We start from the raw sequence: 16,935 nt of genomic DNA, 5'->3' as shown, positions 1-16,935 counted from the left end.
CTATTACCTATTTATCTATATAATATATTAGAAGAAAAAATAACAATTTTAAAACCATCTTTAGATATTTGATATTTTTCTATTTTGTCATATAAAAATATTTTTTAGATGGCATATCCTTCTGTCTTGTATTATGTTATAAGATTTTTATTACATTTTATTCTCTTGTAACTTTCTATCTTTATATTATGTCATAGAATTCTTTTTTTAGTCTTATGTATTAATGTTGCAAGTGTAAGGAGTACATAAAATTAGTCCCACGTTGAAAAAGATAAGAAAGAGTGAAGAGTTTATAAGATGAGATACTTATTAACTTGATTTTGAGTTAGATGTGGTGTTTGTCTTCTCATCTTATGTTCTCTTACTTGGTTCTTCTTCCAAGTCTCCCTGGTGATGAACATTTTGGGTTTTATTTGTAATTTGTGAAGGTTTTAAACTCTCACAAACTATTAATAAGTTTATTTTTAAAAAAATCTTTCACGGGCGGTAGTTAAGTAGAGAAAGACTATCTCTGAAAAAAAAAAAGTAATTGTAGTACTAAAACCTTTTAAAGGAAAAAAATAGTATTGAACAAGAAACGAAATAAGATAACATTAATGTTGAGGTGATGATGACAATAGAGGAGATAACCATGGTGATAAAGTATGGTTACACAATAGAAATAGTAGAAGTAGAAATGATAATGATAAGGACAAAATTATTTTATAGAAGTGATATTTATAATATTTTTGTTGCCTTGCATGCCTACCATGAAAACAGCAATCCCAGTTTTCTTTTTTTTCTCATCTGTGTTCTTGGTATCTTGATGACGACGAGGACAATGAGTTGTTGCAACAACGGATAATGAAAATGCAAATCACGAAACTGTCAGCAACAAGACCTTCAGCACCCAGCAGAGCAGTCTTCAGCCTTTGAACCAAGTCAGGGCCAAGTTTCTTGCCCAAGACCAAGTTGACAGCATCAGTTGTTAGGAACCTGTCAAAGGCGACGTTAATGAAGCCAGAAAGAAAAGCTCCACCAACAAGTGCAGCAGCCATGATATGATCTCAACAAGTGATCAGAAATTTCCAGATATTAATATGTTTCAAGTTAGGCGGCAGCAGACAAGCCTCTGGTAACCTACAAGTCTGGGAGAAGAGTATTTGGCAATGCCTTCAACTTTGAGCACCTTCTAACATCGAGATGAGTCAAGTTGGGTGCACCAGTCCTTCTATATTAATTCTCAAATATTCAAATCTAATAGCCCATGTACATCATCAGATTCATTTTCAGGGGCCACATCACTGCAGAACTTGCAAGAAATTCTCTCTGGTTTCAACTGCAAGCATTCGTCAATCTGTTCATCTAACCAAGCAAGTCTTCTTTTGAGCTTCAACACGCCAACATGCATAGTAATCAGCATGAGCAACATAGTCCAAGACACCTTCATCCATCTTTCTCACGTACTGAAGATAATCGTGTCGTCTTTTCTTATTGACAATAGGTGGTATATAGTAGAACCTGTTTTCCTCCATGTCTAACTTCATCCGTGCAATGGCTACCTTGACATGAGGTTTTTTTGAACTATGCGCATTGGAATCTGAGTCATCACTGCCTCTAAAACTCTCTGAGGAGTCATCATCCTTGTCATTGTCGCCATCATCATTATCCACATTTTGAGGCAAATGATTTCCAGGGGTGGTGTTGTAACGAGATGGCTGATTGGAATGTTGTTTTCTTGTCCTCCCTCCCAAATGTCCTACAAAGCAATGCATCATCCCTCGATCTTGTTAGATTCCTCTCCATGTTCTGAAGGCTTAGTATCCTGATATACAAAATATCATTGAGTAAGAATTGATTTTAGAATGAACTATTCACAATGTAGCTAGCATCCTAGCAAGCATGGACAAACAATTCAAAAGACTTCACATTAGATGGCAGATAGACAAGAGTTGACAAATATACTTGCATTTGATGAAAAATAAGTGAGAATAAAAGTCAAAGTCTCCGGACACTGCTAGTGTCCGAAAGACAGAAGATCATGACCACAGGGGCAACCGGGCAACTTCCCTCTTGATGCACCCCGGGAAAGAAGAGAGGAAATGAAGGTGGTTACATCATATTCTAATTCTAAATCTTGTGTGCCAACAGTATATAACTCAACCAAGCCTTGAATTACCTTTTCATTCTTTTAAGAGTTCCACAAGTATTCTATCATCTTTTCTTCCTCGTAATTCCCATATGATGCCTCTGATCCAGCAAAGACAACATCCCTACAGTGTTTGAGATATGATGCCAGGTCTTTTGAATACTCTGTCAATAAATATTGGGTGTTAGCTACTCTTTTTCTTTGAACTGTTGCCAACTAGAATATAAGCTCATGCAACATTGGATCAAAAAAAAGGAATGATGTAAGTAAATAAAAAGCACCTTGGGTATCGGCAAGATCACTATATATTGTTTGAAGGTGTTGGAGAAATCCTGAAGTGTCTAATTCATGTTCCTGTTGTTTCAATTTGTCTCGGAACCTTCTTCACCAGAACTAGGTCTATCACATGGGGAAAAAACAGTACCCTTCTCACCATTGTCTTTGGTATTGCCTTTGTTGGACAAACTTTTCTCCCATTCTCCTGAACGGTTTATGTTATACAACATTCTTATTGCTACAATCAGAACTGACATCACACAAACATGAATAGGTGGCTTAAAATGTTTTTCTGATAAGGATTACCACAAATCTGGAGGCACGGCCCATTCATATATGCGGCATACATGAGGAAGAATCTTTTCAGAAGGAAGAGATAATCACTGAAGATAGCGATGTACTATTCCAAAGAAATTCACAGGAGGTAACTCAAGCCTATGAACTGCGCAATTGATGCAGCAAATGTTTCTAGCTTCAGTACCGTAAGAACTCGTTGAGGCTTGAACATCACACCTGAACTAATAGGACATGCACTTGATGGGCGTCCAAGACACCTTTCAATTTCAACAAATGCAGAAATATATGGAATCTTCGCTTCCAGTGTCCCCTTGATTAAGTCAGATGGCAGAACAGGTTTTATTCCCTTGCAACATGACATGCCAGAAAAGAAACAGCAAGAGTACAGGATGGTGGAATTCTTTTCTTTAAGGTCCTGAACCATATCACGGCATGCTGGCCATATAAATTATGGGGTTCCTCTCTGTATTACTGATCTTCAGGTTCTTCTGAAACCAAGGGAGAAATAGAAATAAAAATTTGGTGAATTACAAGACACAAATGACACCTGGAAAATAAAGAGAAAGAACTTCTGAAACCAAGGGAGAAATAGAAATAAAAATTTGGTGAATTACAAGACACAGATGACACCTGGAAAATAAAGAGAAGGAAAAGTATCTTCTGTGCACTGGAAATGAGAAGCTATCCTAAACACTAAGTGTATAACATCATCAAGCCAATCCTTCTGTCCTATTGTTAAGATAACGATAACGAAAAATCAACACAGAAAATACAAATCATGTTCAATCTTGAGCCTGTATATAGAAATGGATTAGACATTCAGAACTAGACCACACAGCAAAAGACCCTGTGGAGTTTGTAACTTCATGAACATATATGCAAAATCAGGAGACATTAAAATGGCAAACAGCCAACCACCTATGGTGCACAAGTACTGCTACCTTAAACTTCTTAAATTTGTGACTAATTCATTTTATCCAATTGTGGAATTCAAAATTGAATGTGCAGAAATAAAAAATTTGATGCAATTCAACAAAAAAGGGGTAAACATGCAAAATAGAAGCTAAGGTTGATAGTGTTAGGACCTTCTTCGTGCTGCATTTCTGAGTCATGGATAACTTTATCAGCCCAATCATCATTGAAGACACCAGTTCCGAACACAAACCGCAACCAAATGGGCGGCATCAACCCGCAAATCAAAGGAGTAACCTTGAACTCCTTAAACAACGCCTCGCACTGAAGCTGAACCATAATCTGCAACCCAAACACATACCTCATCCTAACTTCATTCTGCTAATCCTCAAAGCTCAGAACATTAGTGCCAGCCACATCAGCAAAATCCTCTGGAACAGAGTGAATATCGCCGAAAAGCAGAGCATAATTCTCCTCCTCTCTCTTCACCTTGCTGGCATTGTTCCGAGGAGGGGTTTGGTCGTCATCGTCCTCCAAGCTGAGGTTGCAGAGAAGGACCGACTGTGAGTCATACTGGGAGATTGGTTCTGCTTTGATTGCGACTGTGGAGAGCTGGTGGAGCTGCTGACTGGTGAGGTATATGCCGGTGGAAGCACCGCCGCTGTTGAAGAGATCATTGTCATCGACGGCAGTATCGACCACATCCTCAGAGGGGAACCACAGCGGTTGCAATAGAAAAAGCCGTCATCGCCATCAACAAGGCCGACGTTGCCACAGGCGTGGCAGGTCAACGTGTGGGGATCAATATCAGCCATAGCATCAGGAGAAGTGAAGTGAACACCAGCTGTGACTGTGAAGCGCAGGCACCAAAGTGGGTGAAGAGTTCAGACTATGAAGTCATGGATTATTACTATTGTCCATACATGGAAAAAAAAGTTATACTTGAAGTTGAAGCTAATTCTAATAACCAACTGCAAAAAAATCTCCAGCAAGAACAAGCAGAGAGCAGCAACGAGCAATAAGTCAATAGCAACATAGCAAAAGAATTAATAACATCTAACACAACAGCAACTAAGTGATTAACAAGTTAACAAATTAACAAATTGTAAAAAACAACACAGCAACCAATGGCAATTGGCAAGAACACAGCAACAGCCAAATCAGAGGATCAAATGCAACAAAGACATCATCTCTAACACCCCCACCCTTACGCTATCAAATCTAAGCAACACAACACAACACAACACAACATCAACACAAATACCATACCTTTAACAAAACAACAATTCTACCACAACAATAATAGCAATAATGGGATTTAGAATTCAAATCAAGGTTATTTACCGAAAAAAACAAAAAAAAGATACCTGCTGACGAGCTGTGGTGGCAGGGAGCTGGTGAGCTGGTGACCGGCGGCAGAAACTTCGAAGGACGACGGCAACGAGCTGTGGCAGGGAGGTGACGGCGCGCACAAGAGCGTGAACCTTGGTTCGAGCTCGCGGCGCGGTGACAGCTGAACCGTGGTGAGTCTAAAATTTCGAAATTCTAAAATCATATAAGTATAAATTATTTATTAAAAAAATAAGATATTGAAGTTTCTGAATTTCCAACGATATTTAAACTCTAATCTCATTTTTAATAAAAAAAATTTGGGTTAACTACCAAAAACGCGCCCAAATTATTCAAACGCGGACAAAAATGCATCCGAATTTTACTAGCGACAAAAATGCTTTTAAATAATTTAAAAATACAACAAAAATATCCAACAGTAAATATGTATTTTTAAAAAATGCTTTAGAGATTGAATTTTGATGCAATTTTTTCAAGAATGATTAGAAAAATGAGATATTATTATTCTTAAAATTTGGTAATTTTTTGCTGAATATATTTTTTTTTGTGAGTTTTTAAAAGTATTATTGGTTGTTAACAAAAAATTACAAAAAAATTATATACTTAACAAAAAATCACCAAATTTTAAGGATAATAATATCTTATTTTTCTAATCATTCTTGCAAAAAATTGTATCAAAATTCAATCTCTAAAATATTTTTTGAGAAATACATATTTAATATTAGATAATCTTACAAAAAAACTAACATTAAATATGTATTTCTCAAAAAATACATTAGAAATTGAATTTTGATGCTATTTTTTGCAAACATGATTAGAAAATGAGATATTATTATTCTTAAAATTTGATGATTTTTTGTTAAGTATATATTTTTTGTGATTTTTTAAAAGTATTATTGGTTATTAATAAAAAAATTATAAAAAAATAATATACCTAACGAAAAATCACCAAATTTTAAGAATAATAATATCTCAATTTTATAATTATTCTTGCAAAAAGTTGCATCAAAATTCAATTTCTAAGGAATTTTTTGAAAATATATATTTACTATTGGGTATTTTTGTTATGTTTTTAAATTATTTAAAGGTATTTATTTCGATAGTAAAATTCGAGTGTATTTTTGTCAGCGTTTGAATAATTCGGGGACATTTTTGGTTGTTAACCCTAAAAATTTTTATCATATTTAAAAATGGTAAATTCATTCTCCACTTAAAAAAAAAAAAAAGATGTCACCAAAAATAAACTTAAAATAAAATCATACTACTCATTTTGTACAAACTTTATACATGCATGTGTTGTTTAAAAATCAATACAATTTTTTTTAGTTGTTTTCAAATCTTAAATGATGATTGTTTTTTCCCTTCCCTCTTTGTAGTAAAAATTAATCTATGATAATTTAGTCAAATATAGTAAATTATTTAGTAATTTTTGCCTATTAATTTTACATAAAGACAACTATACAAAAGGGTTGCTAAATTCCAAGTTTCATTGTATGAAATTATTTTCTTCTATGAAATGAATAGGGCACGGCCTCTTCCATTCACAATAAGGTGCCTAATTTAATTTGTGTTTTGTTGCCTTGCATGCCATCAATATTCGACTAAGTTTTTATGTTGGCCGTCAAAAACTTAACACAACTCTTCTTCTTTATCCAAGCTTAGAACCGGCTATGTAACGCAAGTGTAACATAGGCGTACGATAGGGTATCAAGATAGGTCTTATGAAAGGTTTTATAGAAAAGAAGAGAGTAAGGATAGCATATATTCGAGCAATTAAAGACATGTATGATGGGGTTACAACTAGTGTGAAGACTCAAAGTGGTATGACAGAAAAATTTCCTATTGGTATAGGATTACATTAGGAATCATCCTCAAGTCCATACATTTTCATATTAGTCTTGGAAGTACTCACAAAGAATATCAAAGAGCTTGTGTCATGGTACATATTTTTTGCTGATGATATCGTCCTTATGGGAGAATCAAGGAAAGACCTAAATAAGAAGTTGGTACATATTTTTTGCGCATAAGCCCTAGCAGGACGGAATATATAGAATGTAAGTTCGGCCTATGAAGGAAAAACCCTAATATAGAGGTGAAGATTGGAGAAAACATCTTACGAAAAGTTAAGAGTTTTAAGTATCTTGGGTACATGGATAATGGAGAGATTGAGCAGGTTGGTCAAAATGACAGAGTGCGTCTGGTTTAATATATGTGACAAAAAAGTGTCTTTAAAACTTAAAGGACAAATATAATTAATTCGCAATCTTTGAAGGACCAATTTGATTGAAAAAATATTTCAGCGATGAATTTGAAGAATATCTTATCTTTCATGAACTAATTTGACTATTAACCCCACTTTTAAATATGTGATGCTTTAGGGCTAATGATTTTTGTATTTTTATTTCTGATAGCTGATACGAATTGAAAGTTGAGGAAGCTTTCAAATGTTGCACGACCAGATTTAATCATGTATAGAACTATAGGTAATTACTGCATTAGGCGCTCATGATAATTCTTTATTGGATTGCTGGATGTAAATATTATCTTCTTCTCAGAGAAATACAGATAACAAAACTCTGTATTGTGAGATAAAACCAAGGAAATTTTCCAAAGAAAGTGGCATATACAAGCTTCATTATTATCTCAATGTGGGAGTTAGAAACTCAAGAGAAGGTAAAAAGCTTCAGGAACAAAATAAACAAGTCTCAGAACTTACAAGCACTGACCACATATTCTACAGAAGAAAATGGTCACCCAAAAGATTAAATTAATGAAACATTCTGGCAGTTTTACCACAGAGCTCAGACTGCAAACCACACCTCCAAATTGAAGAACTTTTGAGTGAAGAATCTCCAGTTACAATTTCAGTTCAATATCACTAGATTTTACCATCCGATCACTTGATGAAAACAAGTTGCTGATGAAAAAATCTGCTGAGGTGAAAATAGCACCTCCTCTCAAGTTTTCTTCTATTTGCCCAACTGCTTGTGTCCACTCAAGTAAATCCCTATAGTTAGGTTAGTAGACTGTTGTAAAGAACCTGTTTGATAAATACAAAAGAATATGAAAAATTTAATAATTGGAAGTACAGCACAACCAATCTTCCTTTGTATCATCTCATCTTCAAAGAGACAAAATCAGTTTGACGAAACTTGACAAAGAAATAACAATATTGCAGTGAAAATTAAAGCTGACATAAACAAATAAAGAAAAACCTAATTCCATAAACAATAATCTTGTTTTATCTTTGTCATTATTAACCAAATTATATCACTTTGCTGTTAATTATAGTGGCAAAATCTACTGTCCAAGGTGGCAAGGCTCTTGTATCTCAGAATATGTGGCCATGCAAAGCAGAAAAGCAAACATCAGACCCAATGTTGAAAACTAACAAATTTGAATATAAATATACAAATGTTATAAATATATAAAATTGTTAAAGGTCCATGCTCAATGGTATTGTAACAAAAAGTACATTATACAGATTTCAAAAACAGTTAAAGAACCAAATTTAAGTTGCTATATACAACTTAGTTCAACATAAACATCAAACAGTGGCAAAGGCCATTTTGTCATGAAGTGCATATAACTAATTCCTTCTCAAATCAAGTTTTCGTAACTTTTTCCTTTTTTCCAAATAAAACAGCAAAATAAATTCTAAAGTATAATGGAGTAATCATACCAACCTGCAGCTAAAAATAGAAACCACCTCCTCTGATTCCTAACATACAACTCCAGTTTACTGCCTCGAACAAACTCAGGATTATTAATTCCTACACATATGGTGAAATCCCAGCCATCTGCATCCTTTTACCTCTGAGCGACAAGGGATCTGCAAAGACGGTCAAAACAGTAAATTTGATTCATCCATTTGTTTAATACATTTAAAGAAATTTTTATGAAAAAAATATGAATTTTAAGTATCGTAAATAGCAATGAGTTCTTCTCAGATTAACAAAGGATATTTCTTAAGTATAACTACAAACAGGGGAATCATAAATGAAAGAAGATAATACAACACTTTTTTTTTAAGGAAAACGAAATTTATGCATGTATGGATTTAATTGTAGTTGCATGAGAAACATGAAATTAGAGAATGACCTACCAGTTCTCTCTAGAAACACTTCTCTGGTACCAACTTGAATGGAAGGGATGTGGGAAATTTTGGGCCAAATTTGTTGATGCTTGTTCTTGCAGTGTTCTCCCAGCAAATGACAGTAGTCAATTTGAAGTAGCAAGAGAGAGGAAGGAAGCTTTTCTCCTGCCATATTCTTCAGCTTATTACACCCTTCAATGTGTAATTGTTGGAGGGAGGTGAGGCTGAGAAGCTGGTTGCACTCTAATGTCTCCAAATCACCAAACCGACTGATCTTCAAAGTGGTAAGAGAGGGAAGGTGAGGCAGCGAACCGGCCTCAGGGAATGACTTCACATTCTCACTGCCAAAACCATCAATGATAAGATGAGTGAGGGTGTCCAAGTTTCCCATCGACGATAGACTCCTCCATTGTTTCTCAATAACAAGCTGTTTCAGGTTAGGCGGCAAACCAACCTCTGGCAACCTACAAATTTCCCGGCAGCCCTCTATCTCGAGAGACTGTAAACTTGGGAGAAGAGTATTCATATCAAGTGGCAATGCCTCCAACTTGGTGCAGAAGCTGACCTCAAGACGAGTCAAGTTGGGTGCAGCCAGTCCTTTTCCTGTGAATGACACAAATTTGCGGCATTTAAAGATGGTGAGACGTTGAAGAGCAGCATGTGATGGCTCTGACAGTGAAACTGATTTCAGATTCTTGCACTCGATCATAGTGAGAGTCTTAAGATTGGGGAAGTCATCCAATGACAATGAGGTCAGTGAATCACAGCTTCCATCTATGTATAGCTCTACTAAACTGTATTTCTGCTGTTGCTGAGGGAATTCCAGCTTGCTACATCCCCATATTTTCAGAGTTTGCAAAGATTTGAGTACACAACTGTCCCGGAAGAGTACATCAAGCGACCAACCTGAGATATAGATATCTTTGAGGCAACTTAGATGGTTGACACTCATTGCCTGAAGTACAAACTTCAGCATAGATTCACATCCCTTGATTGATACCATAGCCTCCCTAAGTGACATCTCAGACTCTCCTTCATAATCCGTATGTATATTTAGTCTGCGAACTTTTGAAACATCCCACAAAGAAGAAATGATTCTCAAGAATACCCGATCAAGGATATCTACCGTTAACACCGGACAATCTCTTATCTGAAGCTTCCTGAGTTGAGGAAAAGTTTCCGAGTCAGGTAAGTGCCACGCCTCCCAACATGGCATGTTATTGAACTCCAAAATCTCCAATGAGGGAAACGGTGCAAGAAGCGAAGAACGATGATCGCCTTCATTCTTGTAAAACTCCATGCCAATACTCCTCAGCTGATGAAAACCTTGAATGCGGAGGGACTTAAGAGATGGCAGCTGTCCAAGTGAAGGCAACATGCAACAATTCTTACAAGACTCCAGAGATACATGAGCCATGTTTTGGTAAGAACAATGCCCCATCCAATTTGGAAATATTGTACCCTTGTATCCCTTGATTTGCAACACTTCCAAGCCATGGTGCGGTTGCAAGCTGTCAAGTATATCTCTTTCAGTTTGTGTGCTTGAAACCATATAATCACCTGAAGACCATTCCAACCGTAAGTTGTCAATGTGCTTCTTATCTATTATCCTTGCACTCCTTGCTTCTTTCACATCAACGACATTCTCCAATTTTTTAATATGACAGAATTCATAAAGATTTAATAGCTCTAATTCCTGGATTCCATTATCTTTATGCTTGCCCACGATAAAGTAGCTTAATGTGTGCAGGTGTTGCAATTTGCTCATTCCTCTTGGCATTTCTTTCAAAGGAGTACCCAGAATATTGAGATGTTGCAAATTCACAAGTTTATGCATGCCATTGGGTAACATAGTCAAACTAGAACAACCTACCAGCTTCAATGTTTGTAGATTGTACAAGTCACACAATGATTCAGGCAGTGTCCTAATACATGTCCTAGAAAGATCCAAGTAACGCAAATAGGTTAATTTACCTATTTGACGAGGCAATACATCAAGTGCTTTGAACGATAGAAGTGACAAAACTCTCAAATATTTGAGCTTCAATATTGGAGTACATGTTACATCATCAATGTTATCTGACTTTGAAACGACATTAGTTGACAAAAATGTCCTCAAAGATTCAACTTTACTGATGGAACTAAAATTTTTTGAGACTAGATGATTCGGACTTTTACAAGACAAATGACGAGTTCGAGTATACACATTCACTGCATCACCAAGCTCTTCAAATCTACCATAGAAGTCTCCAGCAAGGAACAATGCTAAATCATGTAAAAGGTCATGCATCACAAACCACTCAGAAGCATAGCGATCATGTCTTTTGAAAAATAACCTAGAAGCTAGTTCATCAAAACATTTTCTACCAACTTCTAATAAAATCTCTCCTCTATTTGGTGGCCTTAAAAGATCTTCGGCCATCCATAGCAAAATTAGTTCAGTTTTATGAAAACAATGATCTTTGGGATACAATGAACAATAAACAAAACAACGTTTTAAATGTGCGGGAAGATGAAAGTAACTGATTAATAATGCTGGAATAATTTTACTGTTTTTCACAGAAAATTCCCAAATATCACTTACTAATACAGCTTCCCATTCCTTAACATCATGTTTTGTTCGCAACAAGCTTCCAAGTGTCTCTGCAGCTAATGGCAACCCCTTACACTTCTTGACTATCTTTCTACCGATTTCTTCTAGTTTTGGATGCCCATTTGATTCTGGAAAACAAACATTGTTTGCAAACACTGACCAACAACAATCCTCAGACAACTCACTGAGAATGTAAGGGGGACAAGTTTGGACTACAGAGGCAACCTCTTTGACACGAGTTGTTACAAGAATTGTACTTCCCTTTATCCCATATTGAAAGGGGGTTCTAAATTTCTTCCAGACATCACCATCATCACTCCAAACATCATCTAACACAATAAAGAACTTCTTTTCAAACAATTTTTCCTTCAGTTCAAGTTGAAGTGAATTGAAATCCTCTGTATTACCAGCAGTTTGACCTATAATATTCTTTGTAACCTGAATGACATTAAAGTCTTCAGAGACACAAACCCATTTTTTGACTTGAAACCCCTCCATCAACTTTTCATTATTGTACAGCCATTGTGCTAAAGTTGTTTTGCCAACCCCACCTATGCCCACAATGGGAATCACAGACAACTGATGTTCTCTGTTATCATTTAATATCTTGATGATTTCCTGTTGGTCCTTTTCCCTGCCAAGGATATTACCTTCCACCAGAGATGTGGATGGAATTCTCCATGACAAAAAGTCCCTATAGGAACTCTTTTCAAGACCAAGCAAATCTTTTTGTTTTACAAGAAATTCTATTCTTCTAACCACCCCTTCCATCTTATCTACAATCTTCCTGTCCCGGTCGAGGAAGCTAATAGGCCAGAAAGAACGTACCTCCTTTCGAGTGGCGGCTTTGGTGAGGACAGCGTCCAGCAAGTCATCAGCCACATAAACGGCATCCCTCAGACTGTTAAGCCACTCCCTCACAGAAGGGTTGTCCAATTGCTTGAACTCAGCATCACCAACAAGAGCTTCAGCAGCAAGCAGAGAAATCTTCAGTCTTTCAACTAATTCAGGACCAAGCTTCTTGCCCAAGATCAAGTTGACTGCATCCGTTGTAATGAACCTGTCAAAGACAACGTTAATGAAGCCAGAGAGCAAAGCTCCCCCAACAAGTGCACCAGCCATGATATGATCTTAGCAACAGCAAAGTGAATGGCTTTTCAGACAAAGGTAAGAGAACAATGGTGTCAAGGCAGTGAACTCTATTGAGTTGCAAGCTGGCTTTGATGTAATAATTCTTCTTTGGAGTCCACGGACACTAGTCTTTGTGAAAATTAATTAATTATATAAAAGTGGCTAAATAAGCAAGCAACATCATGTTGCAGCACATGCATGTACGAAAATAATGGTAATAACATATAAAAACTATAGGAACATGTAGCTGCACATGAATCATGGTAACAATATAAGGTTAAACAATATTGTGCTAATAGACAATGTTTTACATCTTCACGTGGTACCTGTCTTCCGGATTCTTTTTAAAAATAAATTCTACGTATTGATGTCTTATGCTGGGTTTATTTTGAACCGACAATTTTTTTTTTGTTTTTAATGATCAGAGAGATGCAATAAAATTGCAACTTGAGGAACGTTTCAACGGTTGCCAAAACTAATAATATAGTTTTCTATTTTTTTTATTGGACACCTATGCTTCCTATTCAAATCTATTTATCTTTTTATTATTACTACTAGTATCTATTTATCTATTTATAATATATTAGAAGAAAAACTAACAATTCTAAATCCATCTTTAGATATTTGATATTTCTCTATTTTGTCACTAGAAATTTTTTTTCTTAGATAGCATAATCTTCTATCTTTGTATTATGTTATAAGATTCTTATTATTATATTTTTATCCTCTTGTAATTTTTTATCTTTACATTATGCTATAGAATTCATTTTTTAGTCACATGTTGTCTAAATATTTATTTCTCTTTAAATTACTCTATGTATTCAACCTTAATGTTATTTCTCTTCAATAGGTTTGAGTTATAAGATGCATTTCATTCAACTATTTCTTCTCATTCATCTTTGAAAATTTTATATTTAGCCTTACCTTTTCATATTTTTACTCTGAGTAAACATCCAATCCGGCTCTAATCCATTTTTACAAAAGACAAGACAAACACCCCTTGTCCAATAAAAAGGAACACTTTAACCCTCAACTTTTTCTTTTGAGGACAATACAACTCCTCTATTAAAAAATTCGTTAAATAGTAGCGAAAATTAGTTTTATGGGATTTTATTTGTAATTTGTGGAGATTTTAAACTCCCACAAACTATTAATAAGTTTATTTTTGAAAGAATCTTTCACTGGTGGTGGTTAAATAGAGAAAAACCATTGCAGTATTAAGACCTTTTAAAGGGGAAAAATAGCACAATAAGATAATATTAATGTTGATGATATTTGTATTGGTGATAATGACAGTAGAAGAGATAATGATGGTGATAAAATATGGTTACACAATAGAAATAGTAGAGGTAGAAGTGATAATGATGAGGACAAAATTATTTTATAGAAGTAATATTTATAATACTTTTGTTGCCTTGCATGCCTACCATGATAACAGGAATCTCAGCTTTTTCTTTTCTTATCTATATTCTTGGTATCTTGATGATGACGAGGACAATGATTGTTGCAACAACGGATAATGAAAATGCAAATCACGAAACAAGCCGGACTTGCCACTATTTTAGAAGAGAAGGAGGAGGAAGAAGAAAGAAATTGAGTCTCCATCAAAAGTTATTGAAAATCTAAAACCATTGAAGATTTAAGAGAAGAAGATGGAAAATAAGGATCACATTTTTCAAATTCGGTATCTTGAATGATCAAACCATGCATGCAATTGTTGAGATTATAACTTTAAATTAATATTCCTTAATTTAATTTCTAATTCTTTCTGTTTATTTGTCACATTTATATCTTGCAACTGTGAGTGAAGAATCTTGTGAGTGAAGAATCTCCAGCTAAAGATTCAGCTCAATAAAATTAAAAACAAGTTCCTATTGGAAAAATGTGCAAAATCACCACTAATACATTAACAGAAGGAAAAAAAAAGTATATTATTTTTGTCAAAGTTAAAACTTAACTCTATCAATATCTAAAAATAAAAAAAAAAAAAACTTGGGTACAGATATCTTAGCTTCATATTATGGTATGCCAGGTTCAAAAGATTCATTGAAGGTCTGAAGCAGCTAGTTATCGTTTAGCTCACTAATGATATCACGTAAACTGCCATACGAGAAATTAATATCAGTTAATTATGAGTTATGACAAAAAAAAAATGGAAGTCAAGAAAACAAGTTCATCAGAGACCCTACACTCGATGGTTCATGCTTTTGCAATAGAACCATTAAACGAACTTTATCTTGGTCCTGTAGTTGATTTTTGTATCTGAAAGAAAGAAATATAAAATAAGTGCATCACTAATGAATGATAATTACAACTTGGAACAGAAAAGAGTGAATCAGTGACCTGTGCACGAATGCAAGAAGTGTTCGGTGCCATAACACAGAAAATTTTCTAGTTTCAGTGAGAAATCTCATAAAGTGATCCATTAATGCATTAACAGCAGGATTAGGATCAGGATCAGGCAGATCAGGTTCTTTCTCCAACAAAATCTTTATGAAATGGCTGTAGTTATTATCACAATTAGTTTCCATCAAATATAACATAAGAGCAAACTGCATTTTAAACTATGCCACATCGTTTGAGTATGTATGTAGTATGTAAATTCATAGTAGACAATTATTAAATTATTAACTGTGCTTTATAATATCAGAAATGTTTGGTAACCAGAATAAATTAGCCAAAAATAGACAGAATTTGTCTTATTTAATATTTTTTAATAATTATTTATTAATTGTTGCAAAAATTATTGAATGCTAAATAAGACAAGTTTTGACTATTTTTTTTGTCTTCCTAACATTACCATTACAATATATATTGTCACCTTCTCAGCTTTGTACATATTATACTTTAATAGAAAAAAAAAAAAGAAATACCTTATAGTGCCAGAATGTTCCATATTTGCCAGCTTCGATAACGCAAAGCTGTAAACAAATTGACAAGTTTGAGCGAACCCAATATTGCCATTAATACATTTATTCAACCATTCTAGGTATATACTAAAATTAGCTACTAATATAAAATACATATTATAACACAAAATACAAGTAAAACAATATATTTATTTATACACAATTATATTTTAACTAATTTTGGTATACACATAATAATTTTTATATTTATATTCAAAGAGTGCCTCAGCTAACATAGTTGTGAACAAGTGGAAGAACTTGTTTGTTTAGTCCTAATTTCTTAGATTAGATAAACACATATATATAAAAGATGCACTTGTCATTTAGAAAATTGGGTATTTTCATGAAGATATCTATGATATTATGAATCCTAAGATGATTTAACATGTTCGGCTGAACATATTTGACTAAACTATCTAGTGTGTTTGAATTACAGTTTACAAACGGGAGTTTGCATAAAATTGATTTTGTAAATTTGATTTTAATGAAAAGCAAAGTTTGTGTCAAAGTGATTTATGTTTCACAATCTTTATATCAAAATGGATTATAGTAAAATAGATGTTGTTTGGATTATACTACTCAAAATCACTTTTAGATGAAAAATTACTAAAAAGACCTCAATTTAAATAATTTTTTATATTATCCTATCATTTTACTTTAGATATTTGAATAAATCTTATTAATTCTTTTTGTAATAAAATTAATATTTACTTACTAAATTAAAGTAACATATAAAAGTTGACAAAATATATTTTAATACATAAAACACTAAAGAGAGTACTATACATTTTATAATGTCAAACAAAAAAAATGTTTTATAATTTTTTAGTACCATTAGTACTATTTAATTTAGTATCATTTTGAACTATAAATTTTTATTATTCATGACTCTTTTGTTACTTATAATTAGTATATAATAAAAACGAAAATAAAGTACAGTATGATTGTATGAAGTACAATAAAAACGAAAAAAACGAAAAAAATTTCATACAAATATAGTATATAATAATTACAACCAACAACATATATCATATAAACAAAAAAATTACAACAAGAAGTAAATAAAATTCATATGAATAAAACAAAATAAAAAAATAAAAAATTTTATACACAACATAAATATAATACAATTTATATAAACAAAAAATAATAAAAATATCATAAAAATTAATAAAAATAAGAATTTATATTAACAATAGTTGTCATATGAATAAAAAAATACAATAAAAATATAACATCAAAG

The 16,935-nt window shown here is 33.8% G+C and overlaps 3 protein-coding genes across 17 annotated transcripts in view; all 3 read right to left on the bottom strand.

Moving 5' to 3' along the window:
* LOC107622263 (putative disease resistance protein At3g14460) overlaps positions 1-5,162 on the bottom strand; it is a 21,082-nt gene extending 15,920 nt beyond the window's left edge. For all 14 annotated transcript variants that reach the window (XM_021114959.1, XM_021114918.1, XM_021114926.1 and 11 more), the window contains exons 1-5: positions 4,981-5,162; positions 3,787-4,463; positions 2,410-3,189; positions 2,159-2,292; positions 881-1,804 (exon numbers count right to left, since the gene is read on the bottom strand). In XM_021114959.1, the coding sequence (XP_020970618.1) occupies positions 881-1,037 (157 nt within the window). In that variant the 5' untranslated portion in view covers positions 1,038-1,804; positions 2,159-2,292; positions 2,410-3,189; positions 3,787-4,463; positions 4,981-5,162. The remainder of the gene's footprint in view (positions 1-880; positions 1,805-2,158; positions 2,293-2,409; positions 3,190-3,786; positions 4,464-4,980) is intronic.
* LOC107622152 (putative disease resistance protein At3g14460) overlaps positions 8,050-16,935 on the bottom strand; it is a 23,419-nt gene continuing 14,533 nt past the window's right edge. Inside the window, exon 6 of the mRNA XM_021114911.1 lies at positions 8,050-8,795. Within this exon, the coding sequence (XP_020970570.1) occupies positions 8,737-8,795 (59 nt within the window). The 3' untranslated portion in view covers positions 8,050-8,736. The remainder of the gene's footprint in view (positions 8,796-16,935) is intronic.
* Positions 10,853-16,935, bottom strand: part of LOC107622248 (putative disease resistance protein RGA1) — a 10,629-nt gene continuing 4,546 nt past the window's right edge. Inside the window, exons 7-11 of one of the 2 annotated variants that reach the window (XM_021115005.1) lie at positions 15,657-15,704; positions 15,127-15,285; positions 14,973-15,045; positions 11,644-14,883; positions 10,853-10,996 (exon numbers count right to left, since the gene is read on the bottom strand). In XM_021115005.1, the coding sequence (XP_020970664.1) occupies positions 10,985-10,996; positions 11,644-12,774 (1,143 nt within the window). In that variant the 5' untranslated portion in view covers positions 12,775-14,883; positions 14,973-15,045; positions 15,127-15,285; positions 15,657-15,704 and the 3' untranslated portion in view covers positions 10,853-10,984. Of the gene's footprint in view, positions 10,997-11,076; positions 11,325-11,643; positions 14,884-14,972; positions 15,046-15,126; positions 15,286-15,656; positions 15,705-16,935 lie in introns of those variants that run through there. The other variant, XM_016324126.2, reaches the window with a different exon arrangement.

Source organism: Arachis ipaensis, chromosome B02 (assembly GCF_000816755.2).
Source record: "Arachis ipaensis cultivar K30076 chromosome B02, Araip1.1, whole genome shotgun sequence".
Taxonomy (NCBI): Eukaryota; Viridiplantae; Streptophyta; class Magnoliopsida; order Fabales; family Fabaceae; genus Arachis; species Arachis ipaensis.
The sequence above is the reverse complement of the archived record's forward strand: the minus strand, read 5'-3'. Positions and strand labels throughout refer to the sequence as shown.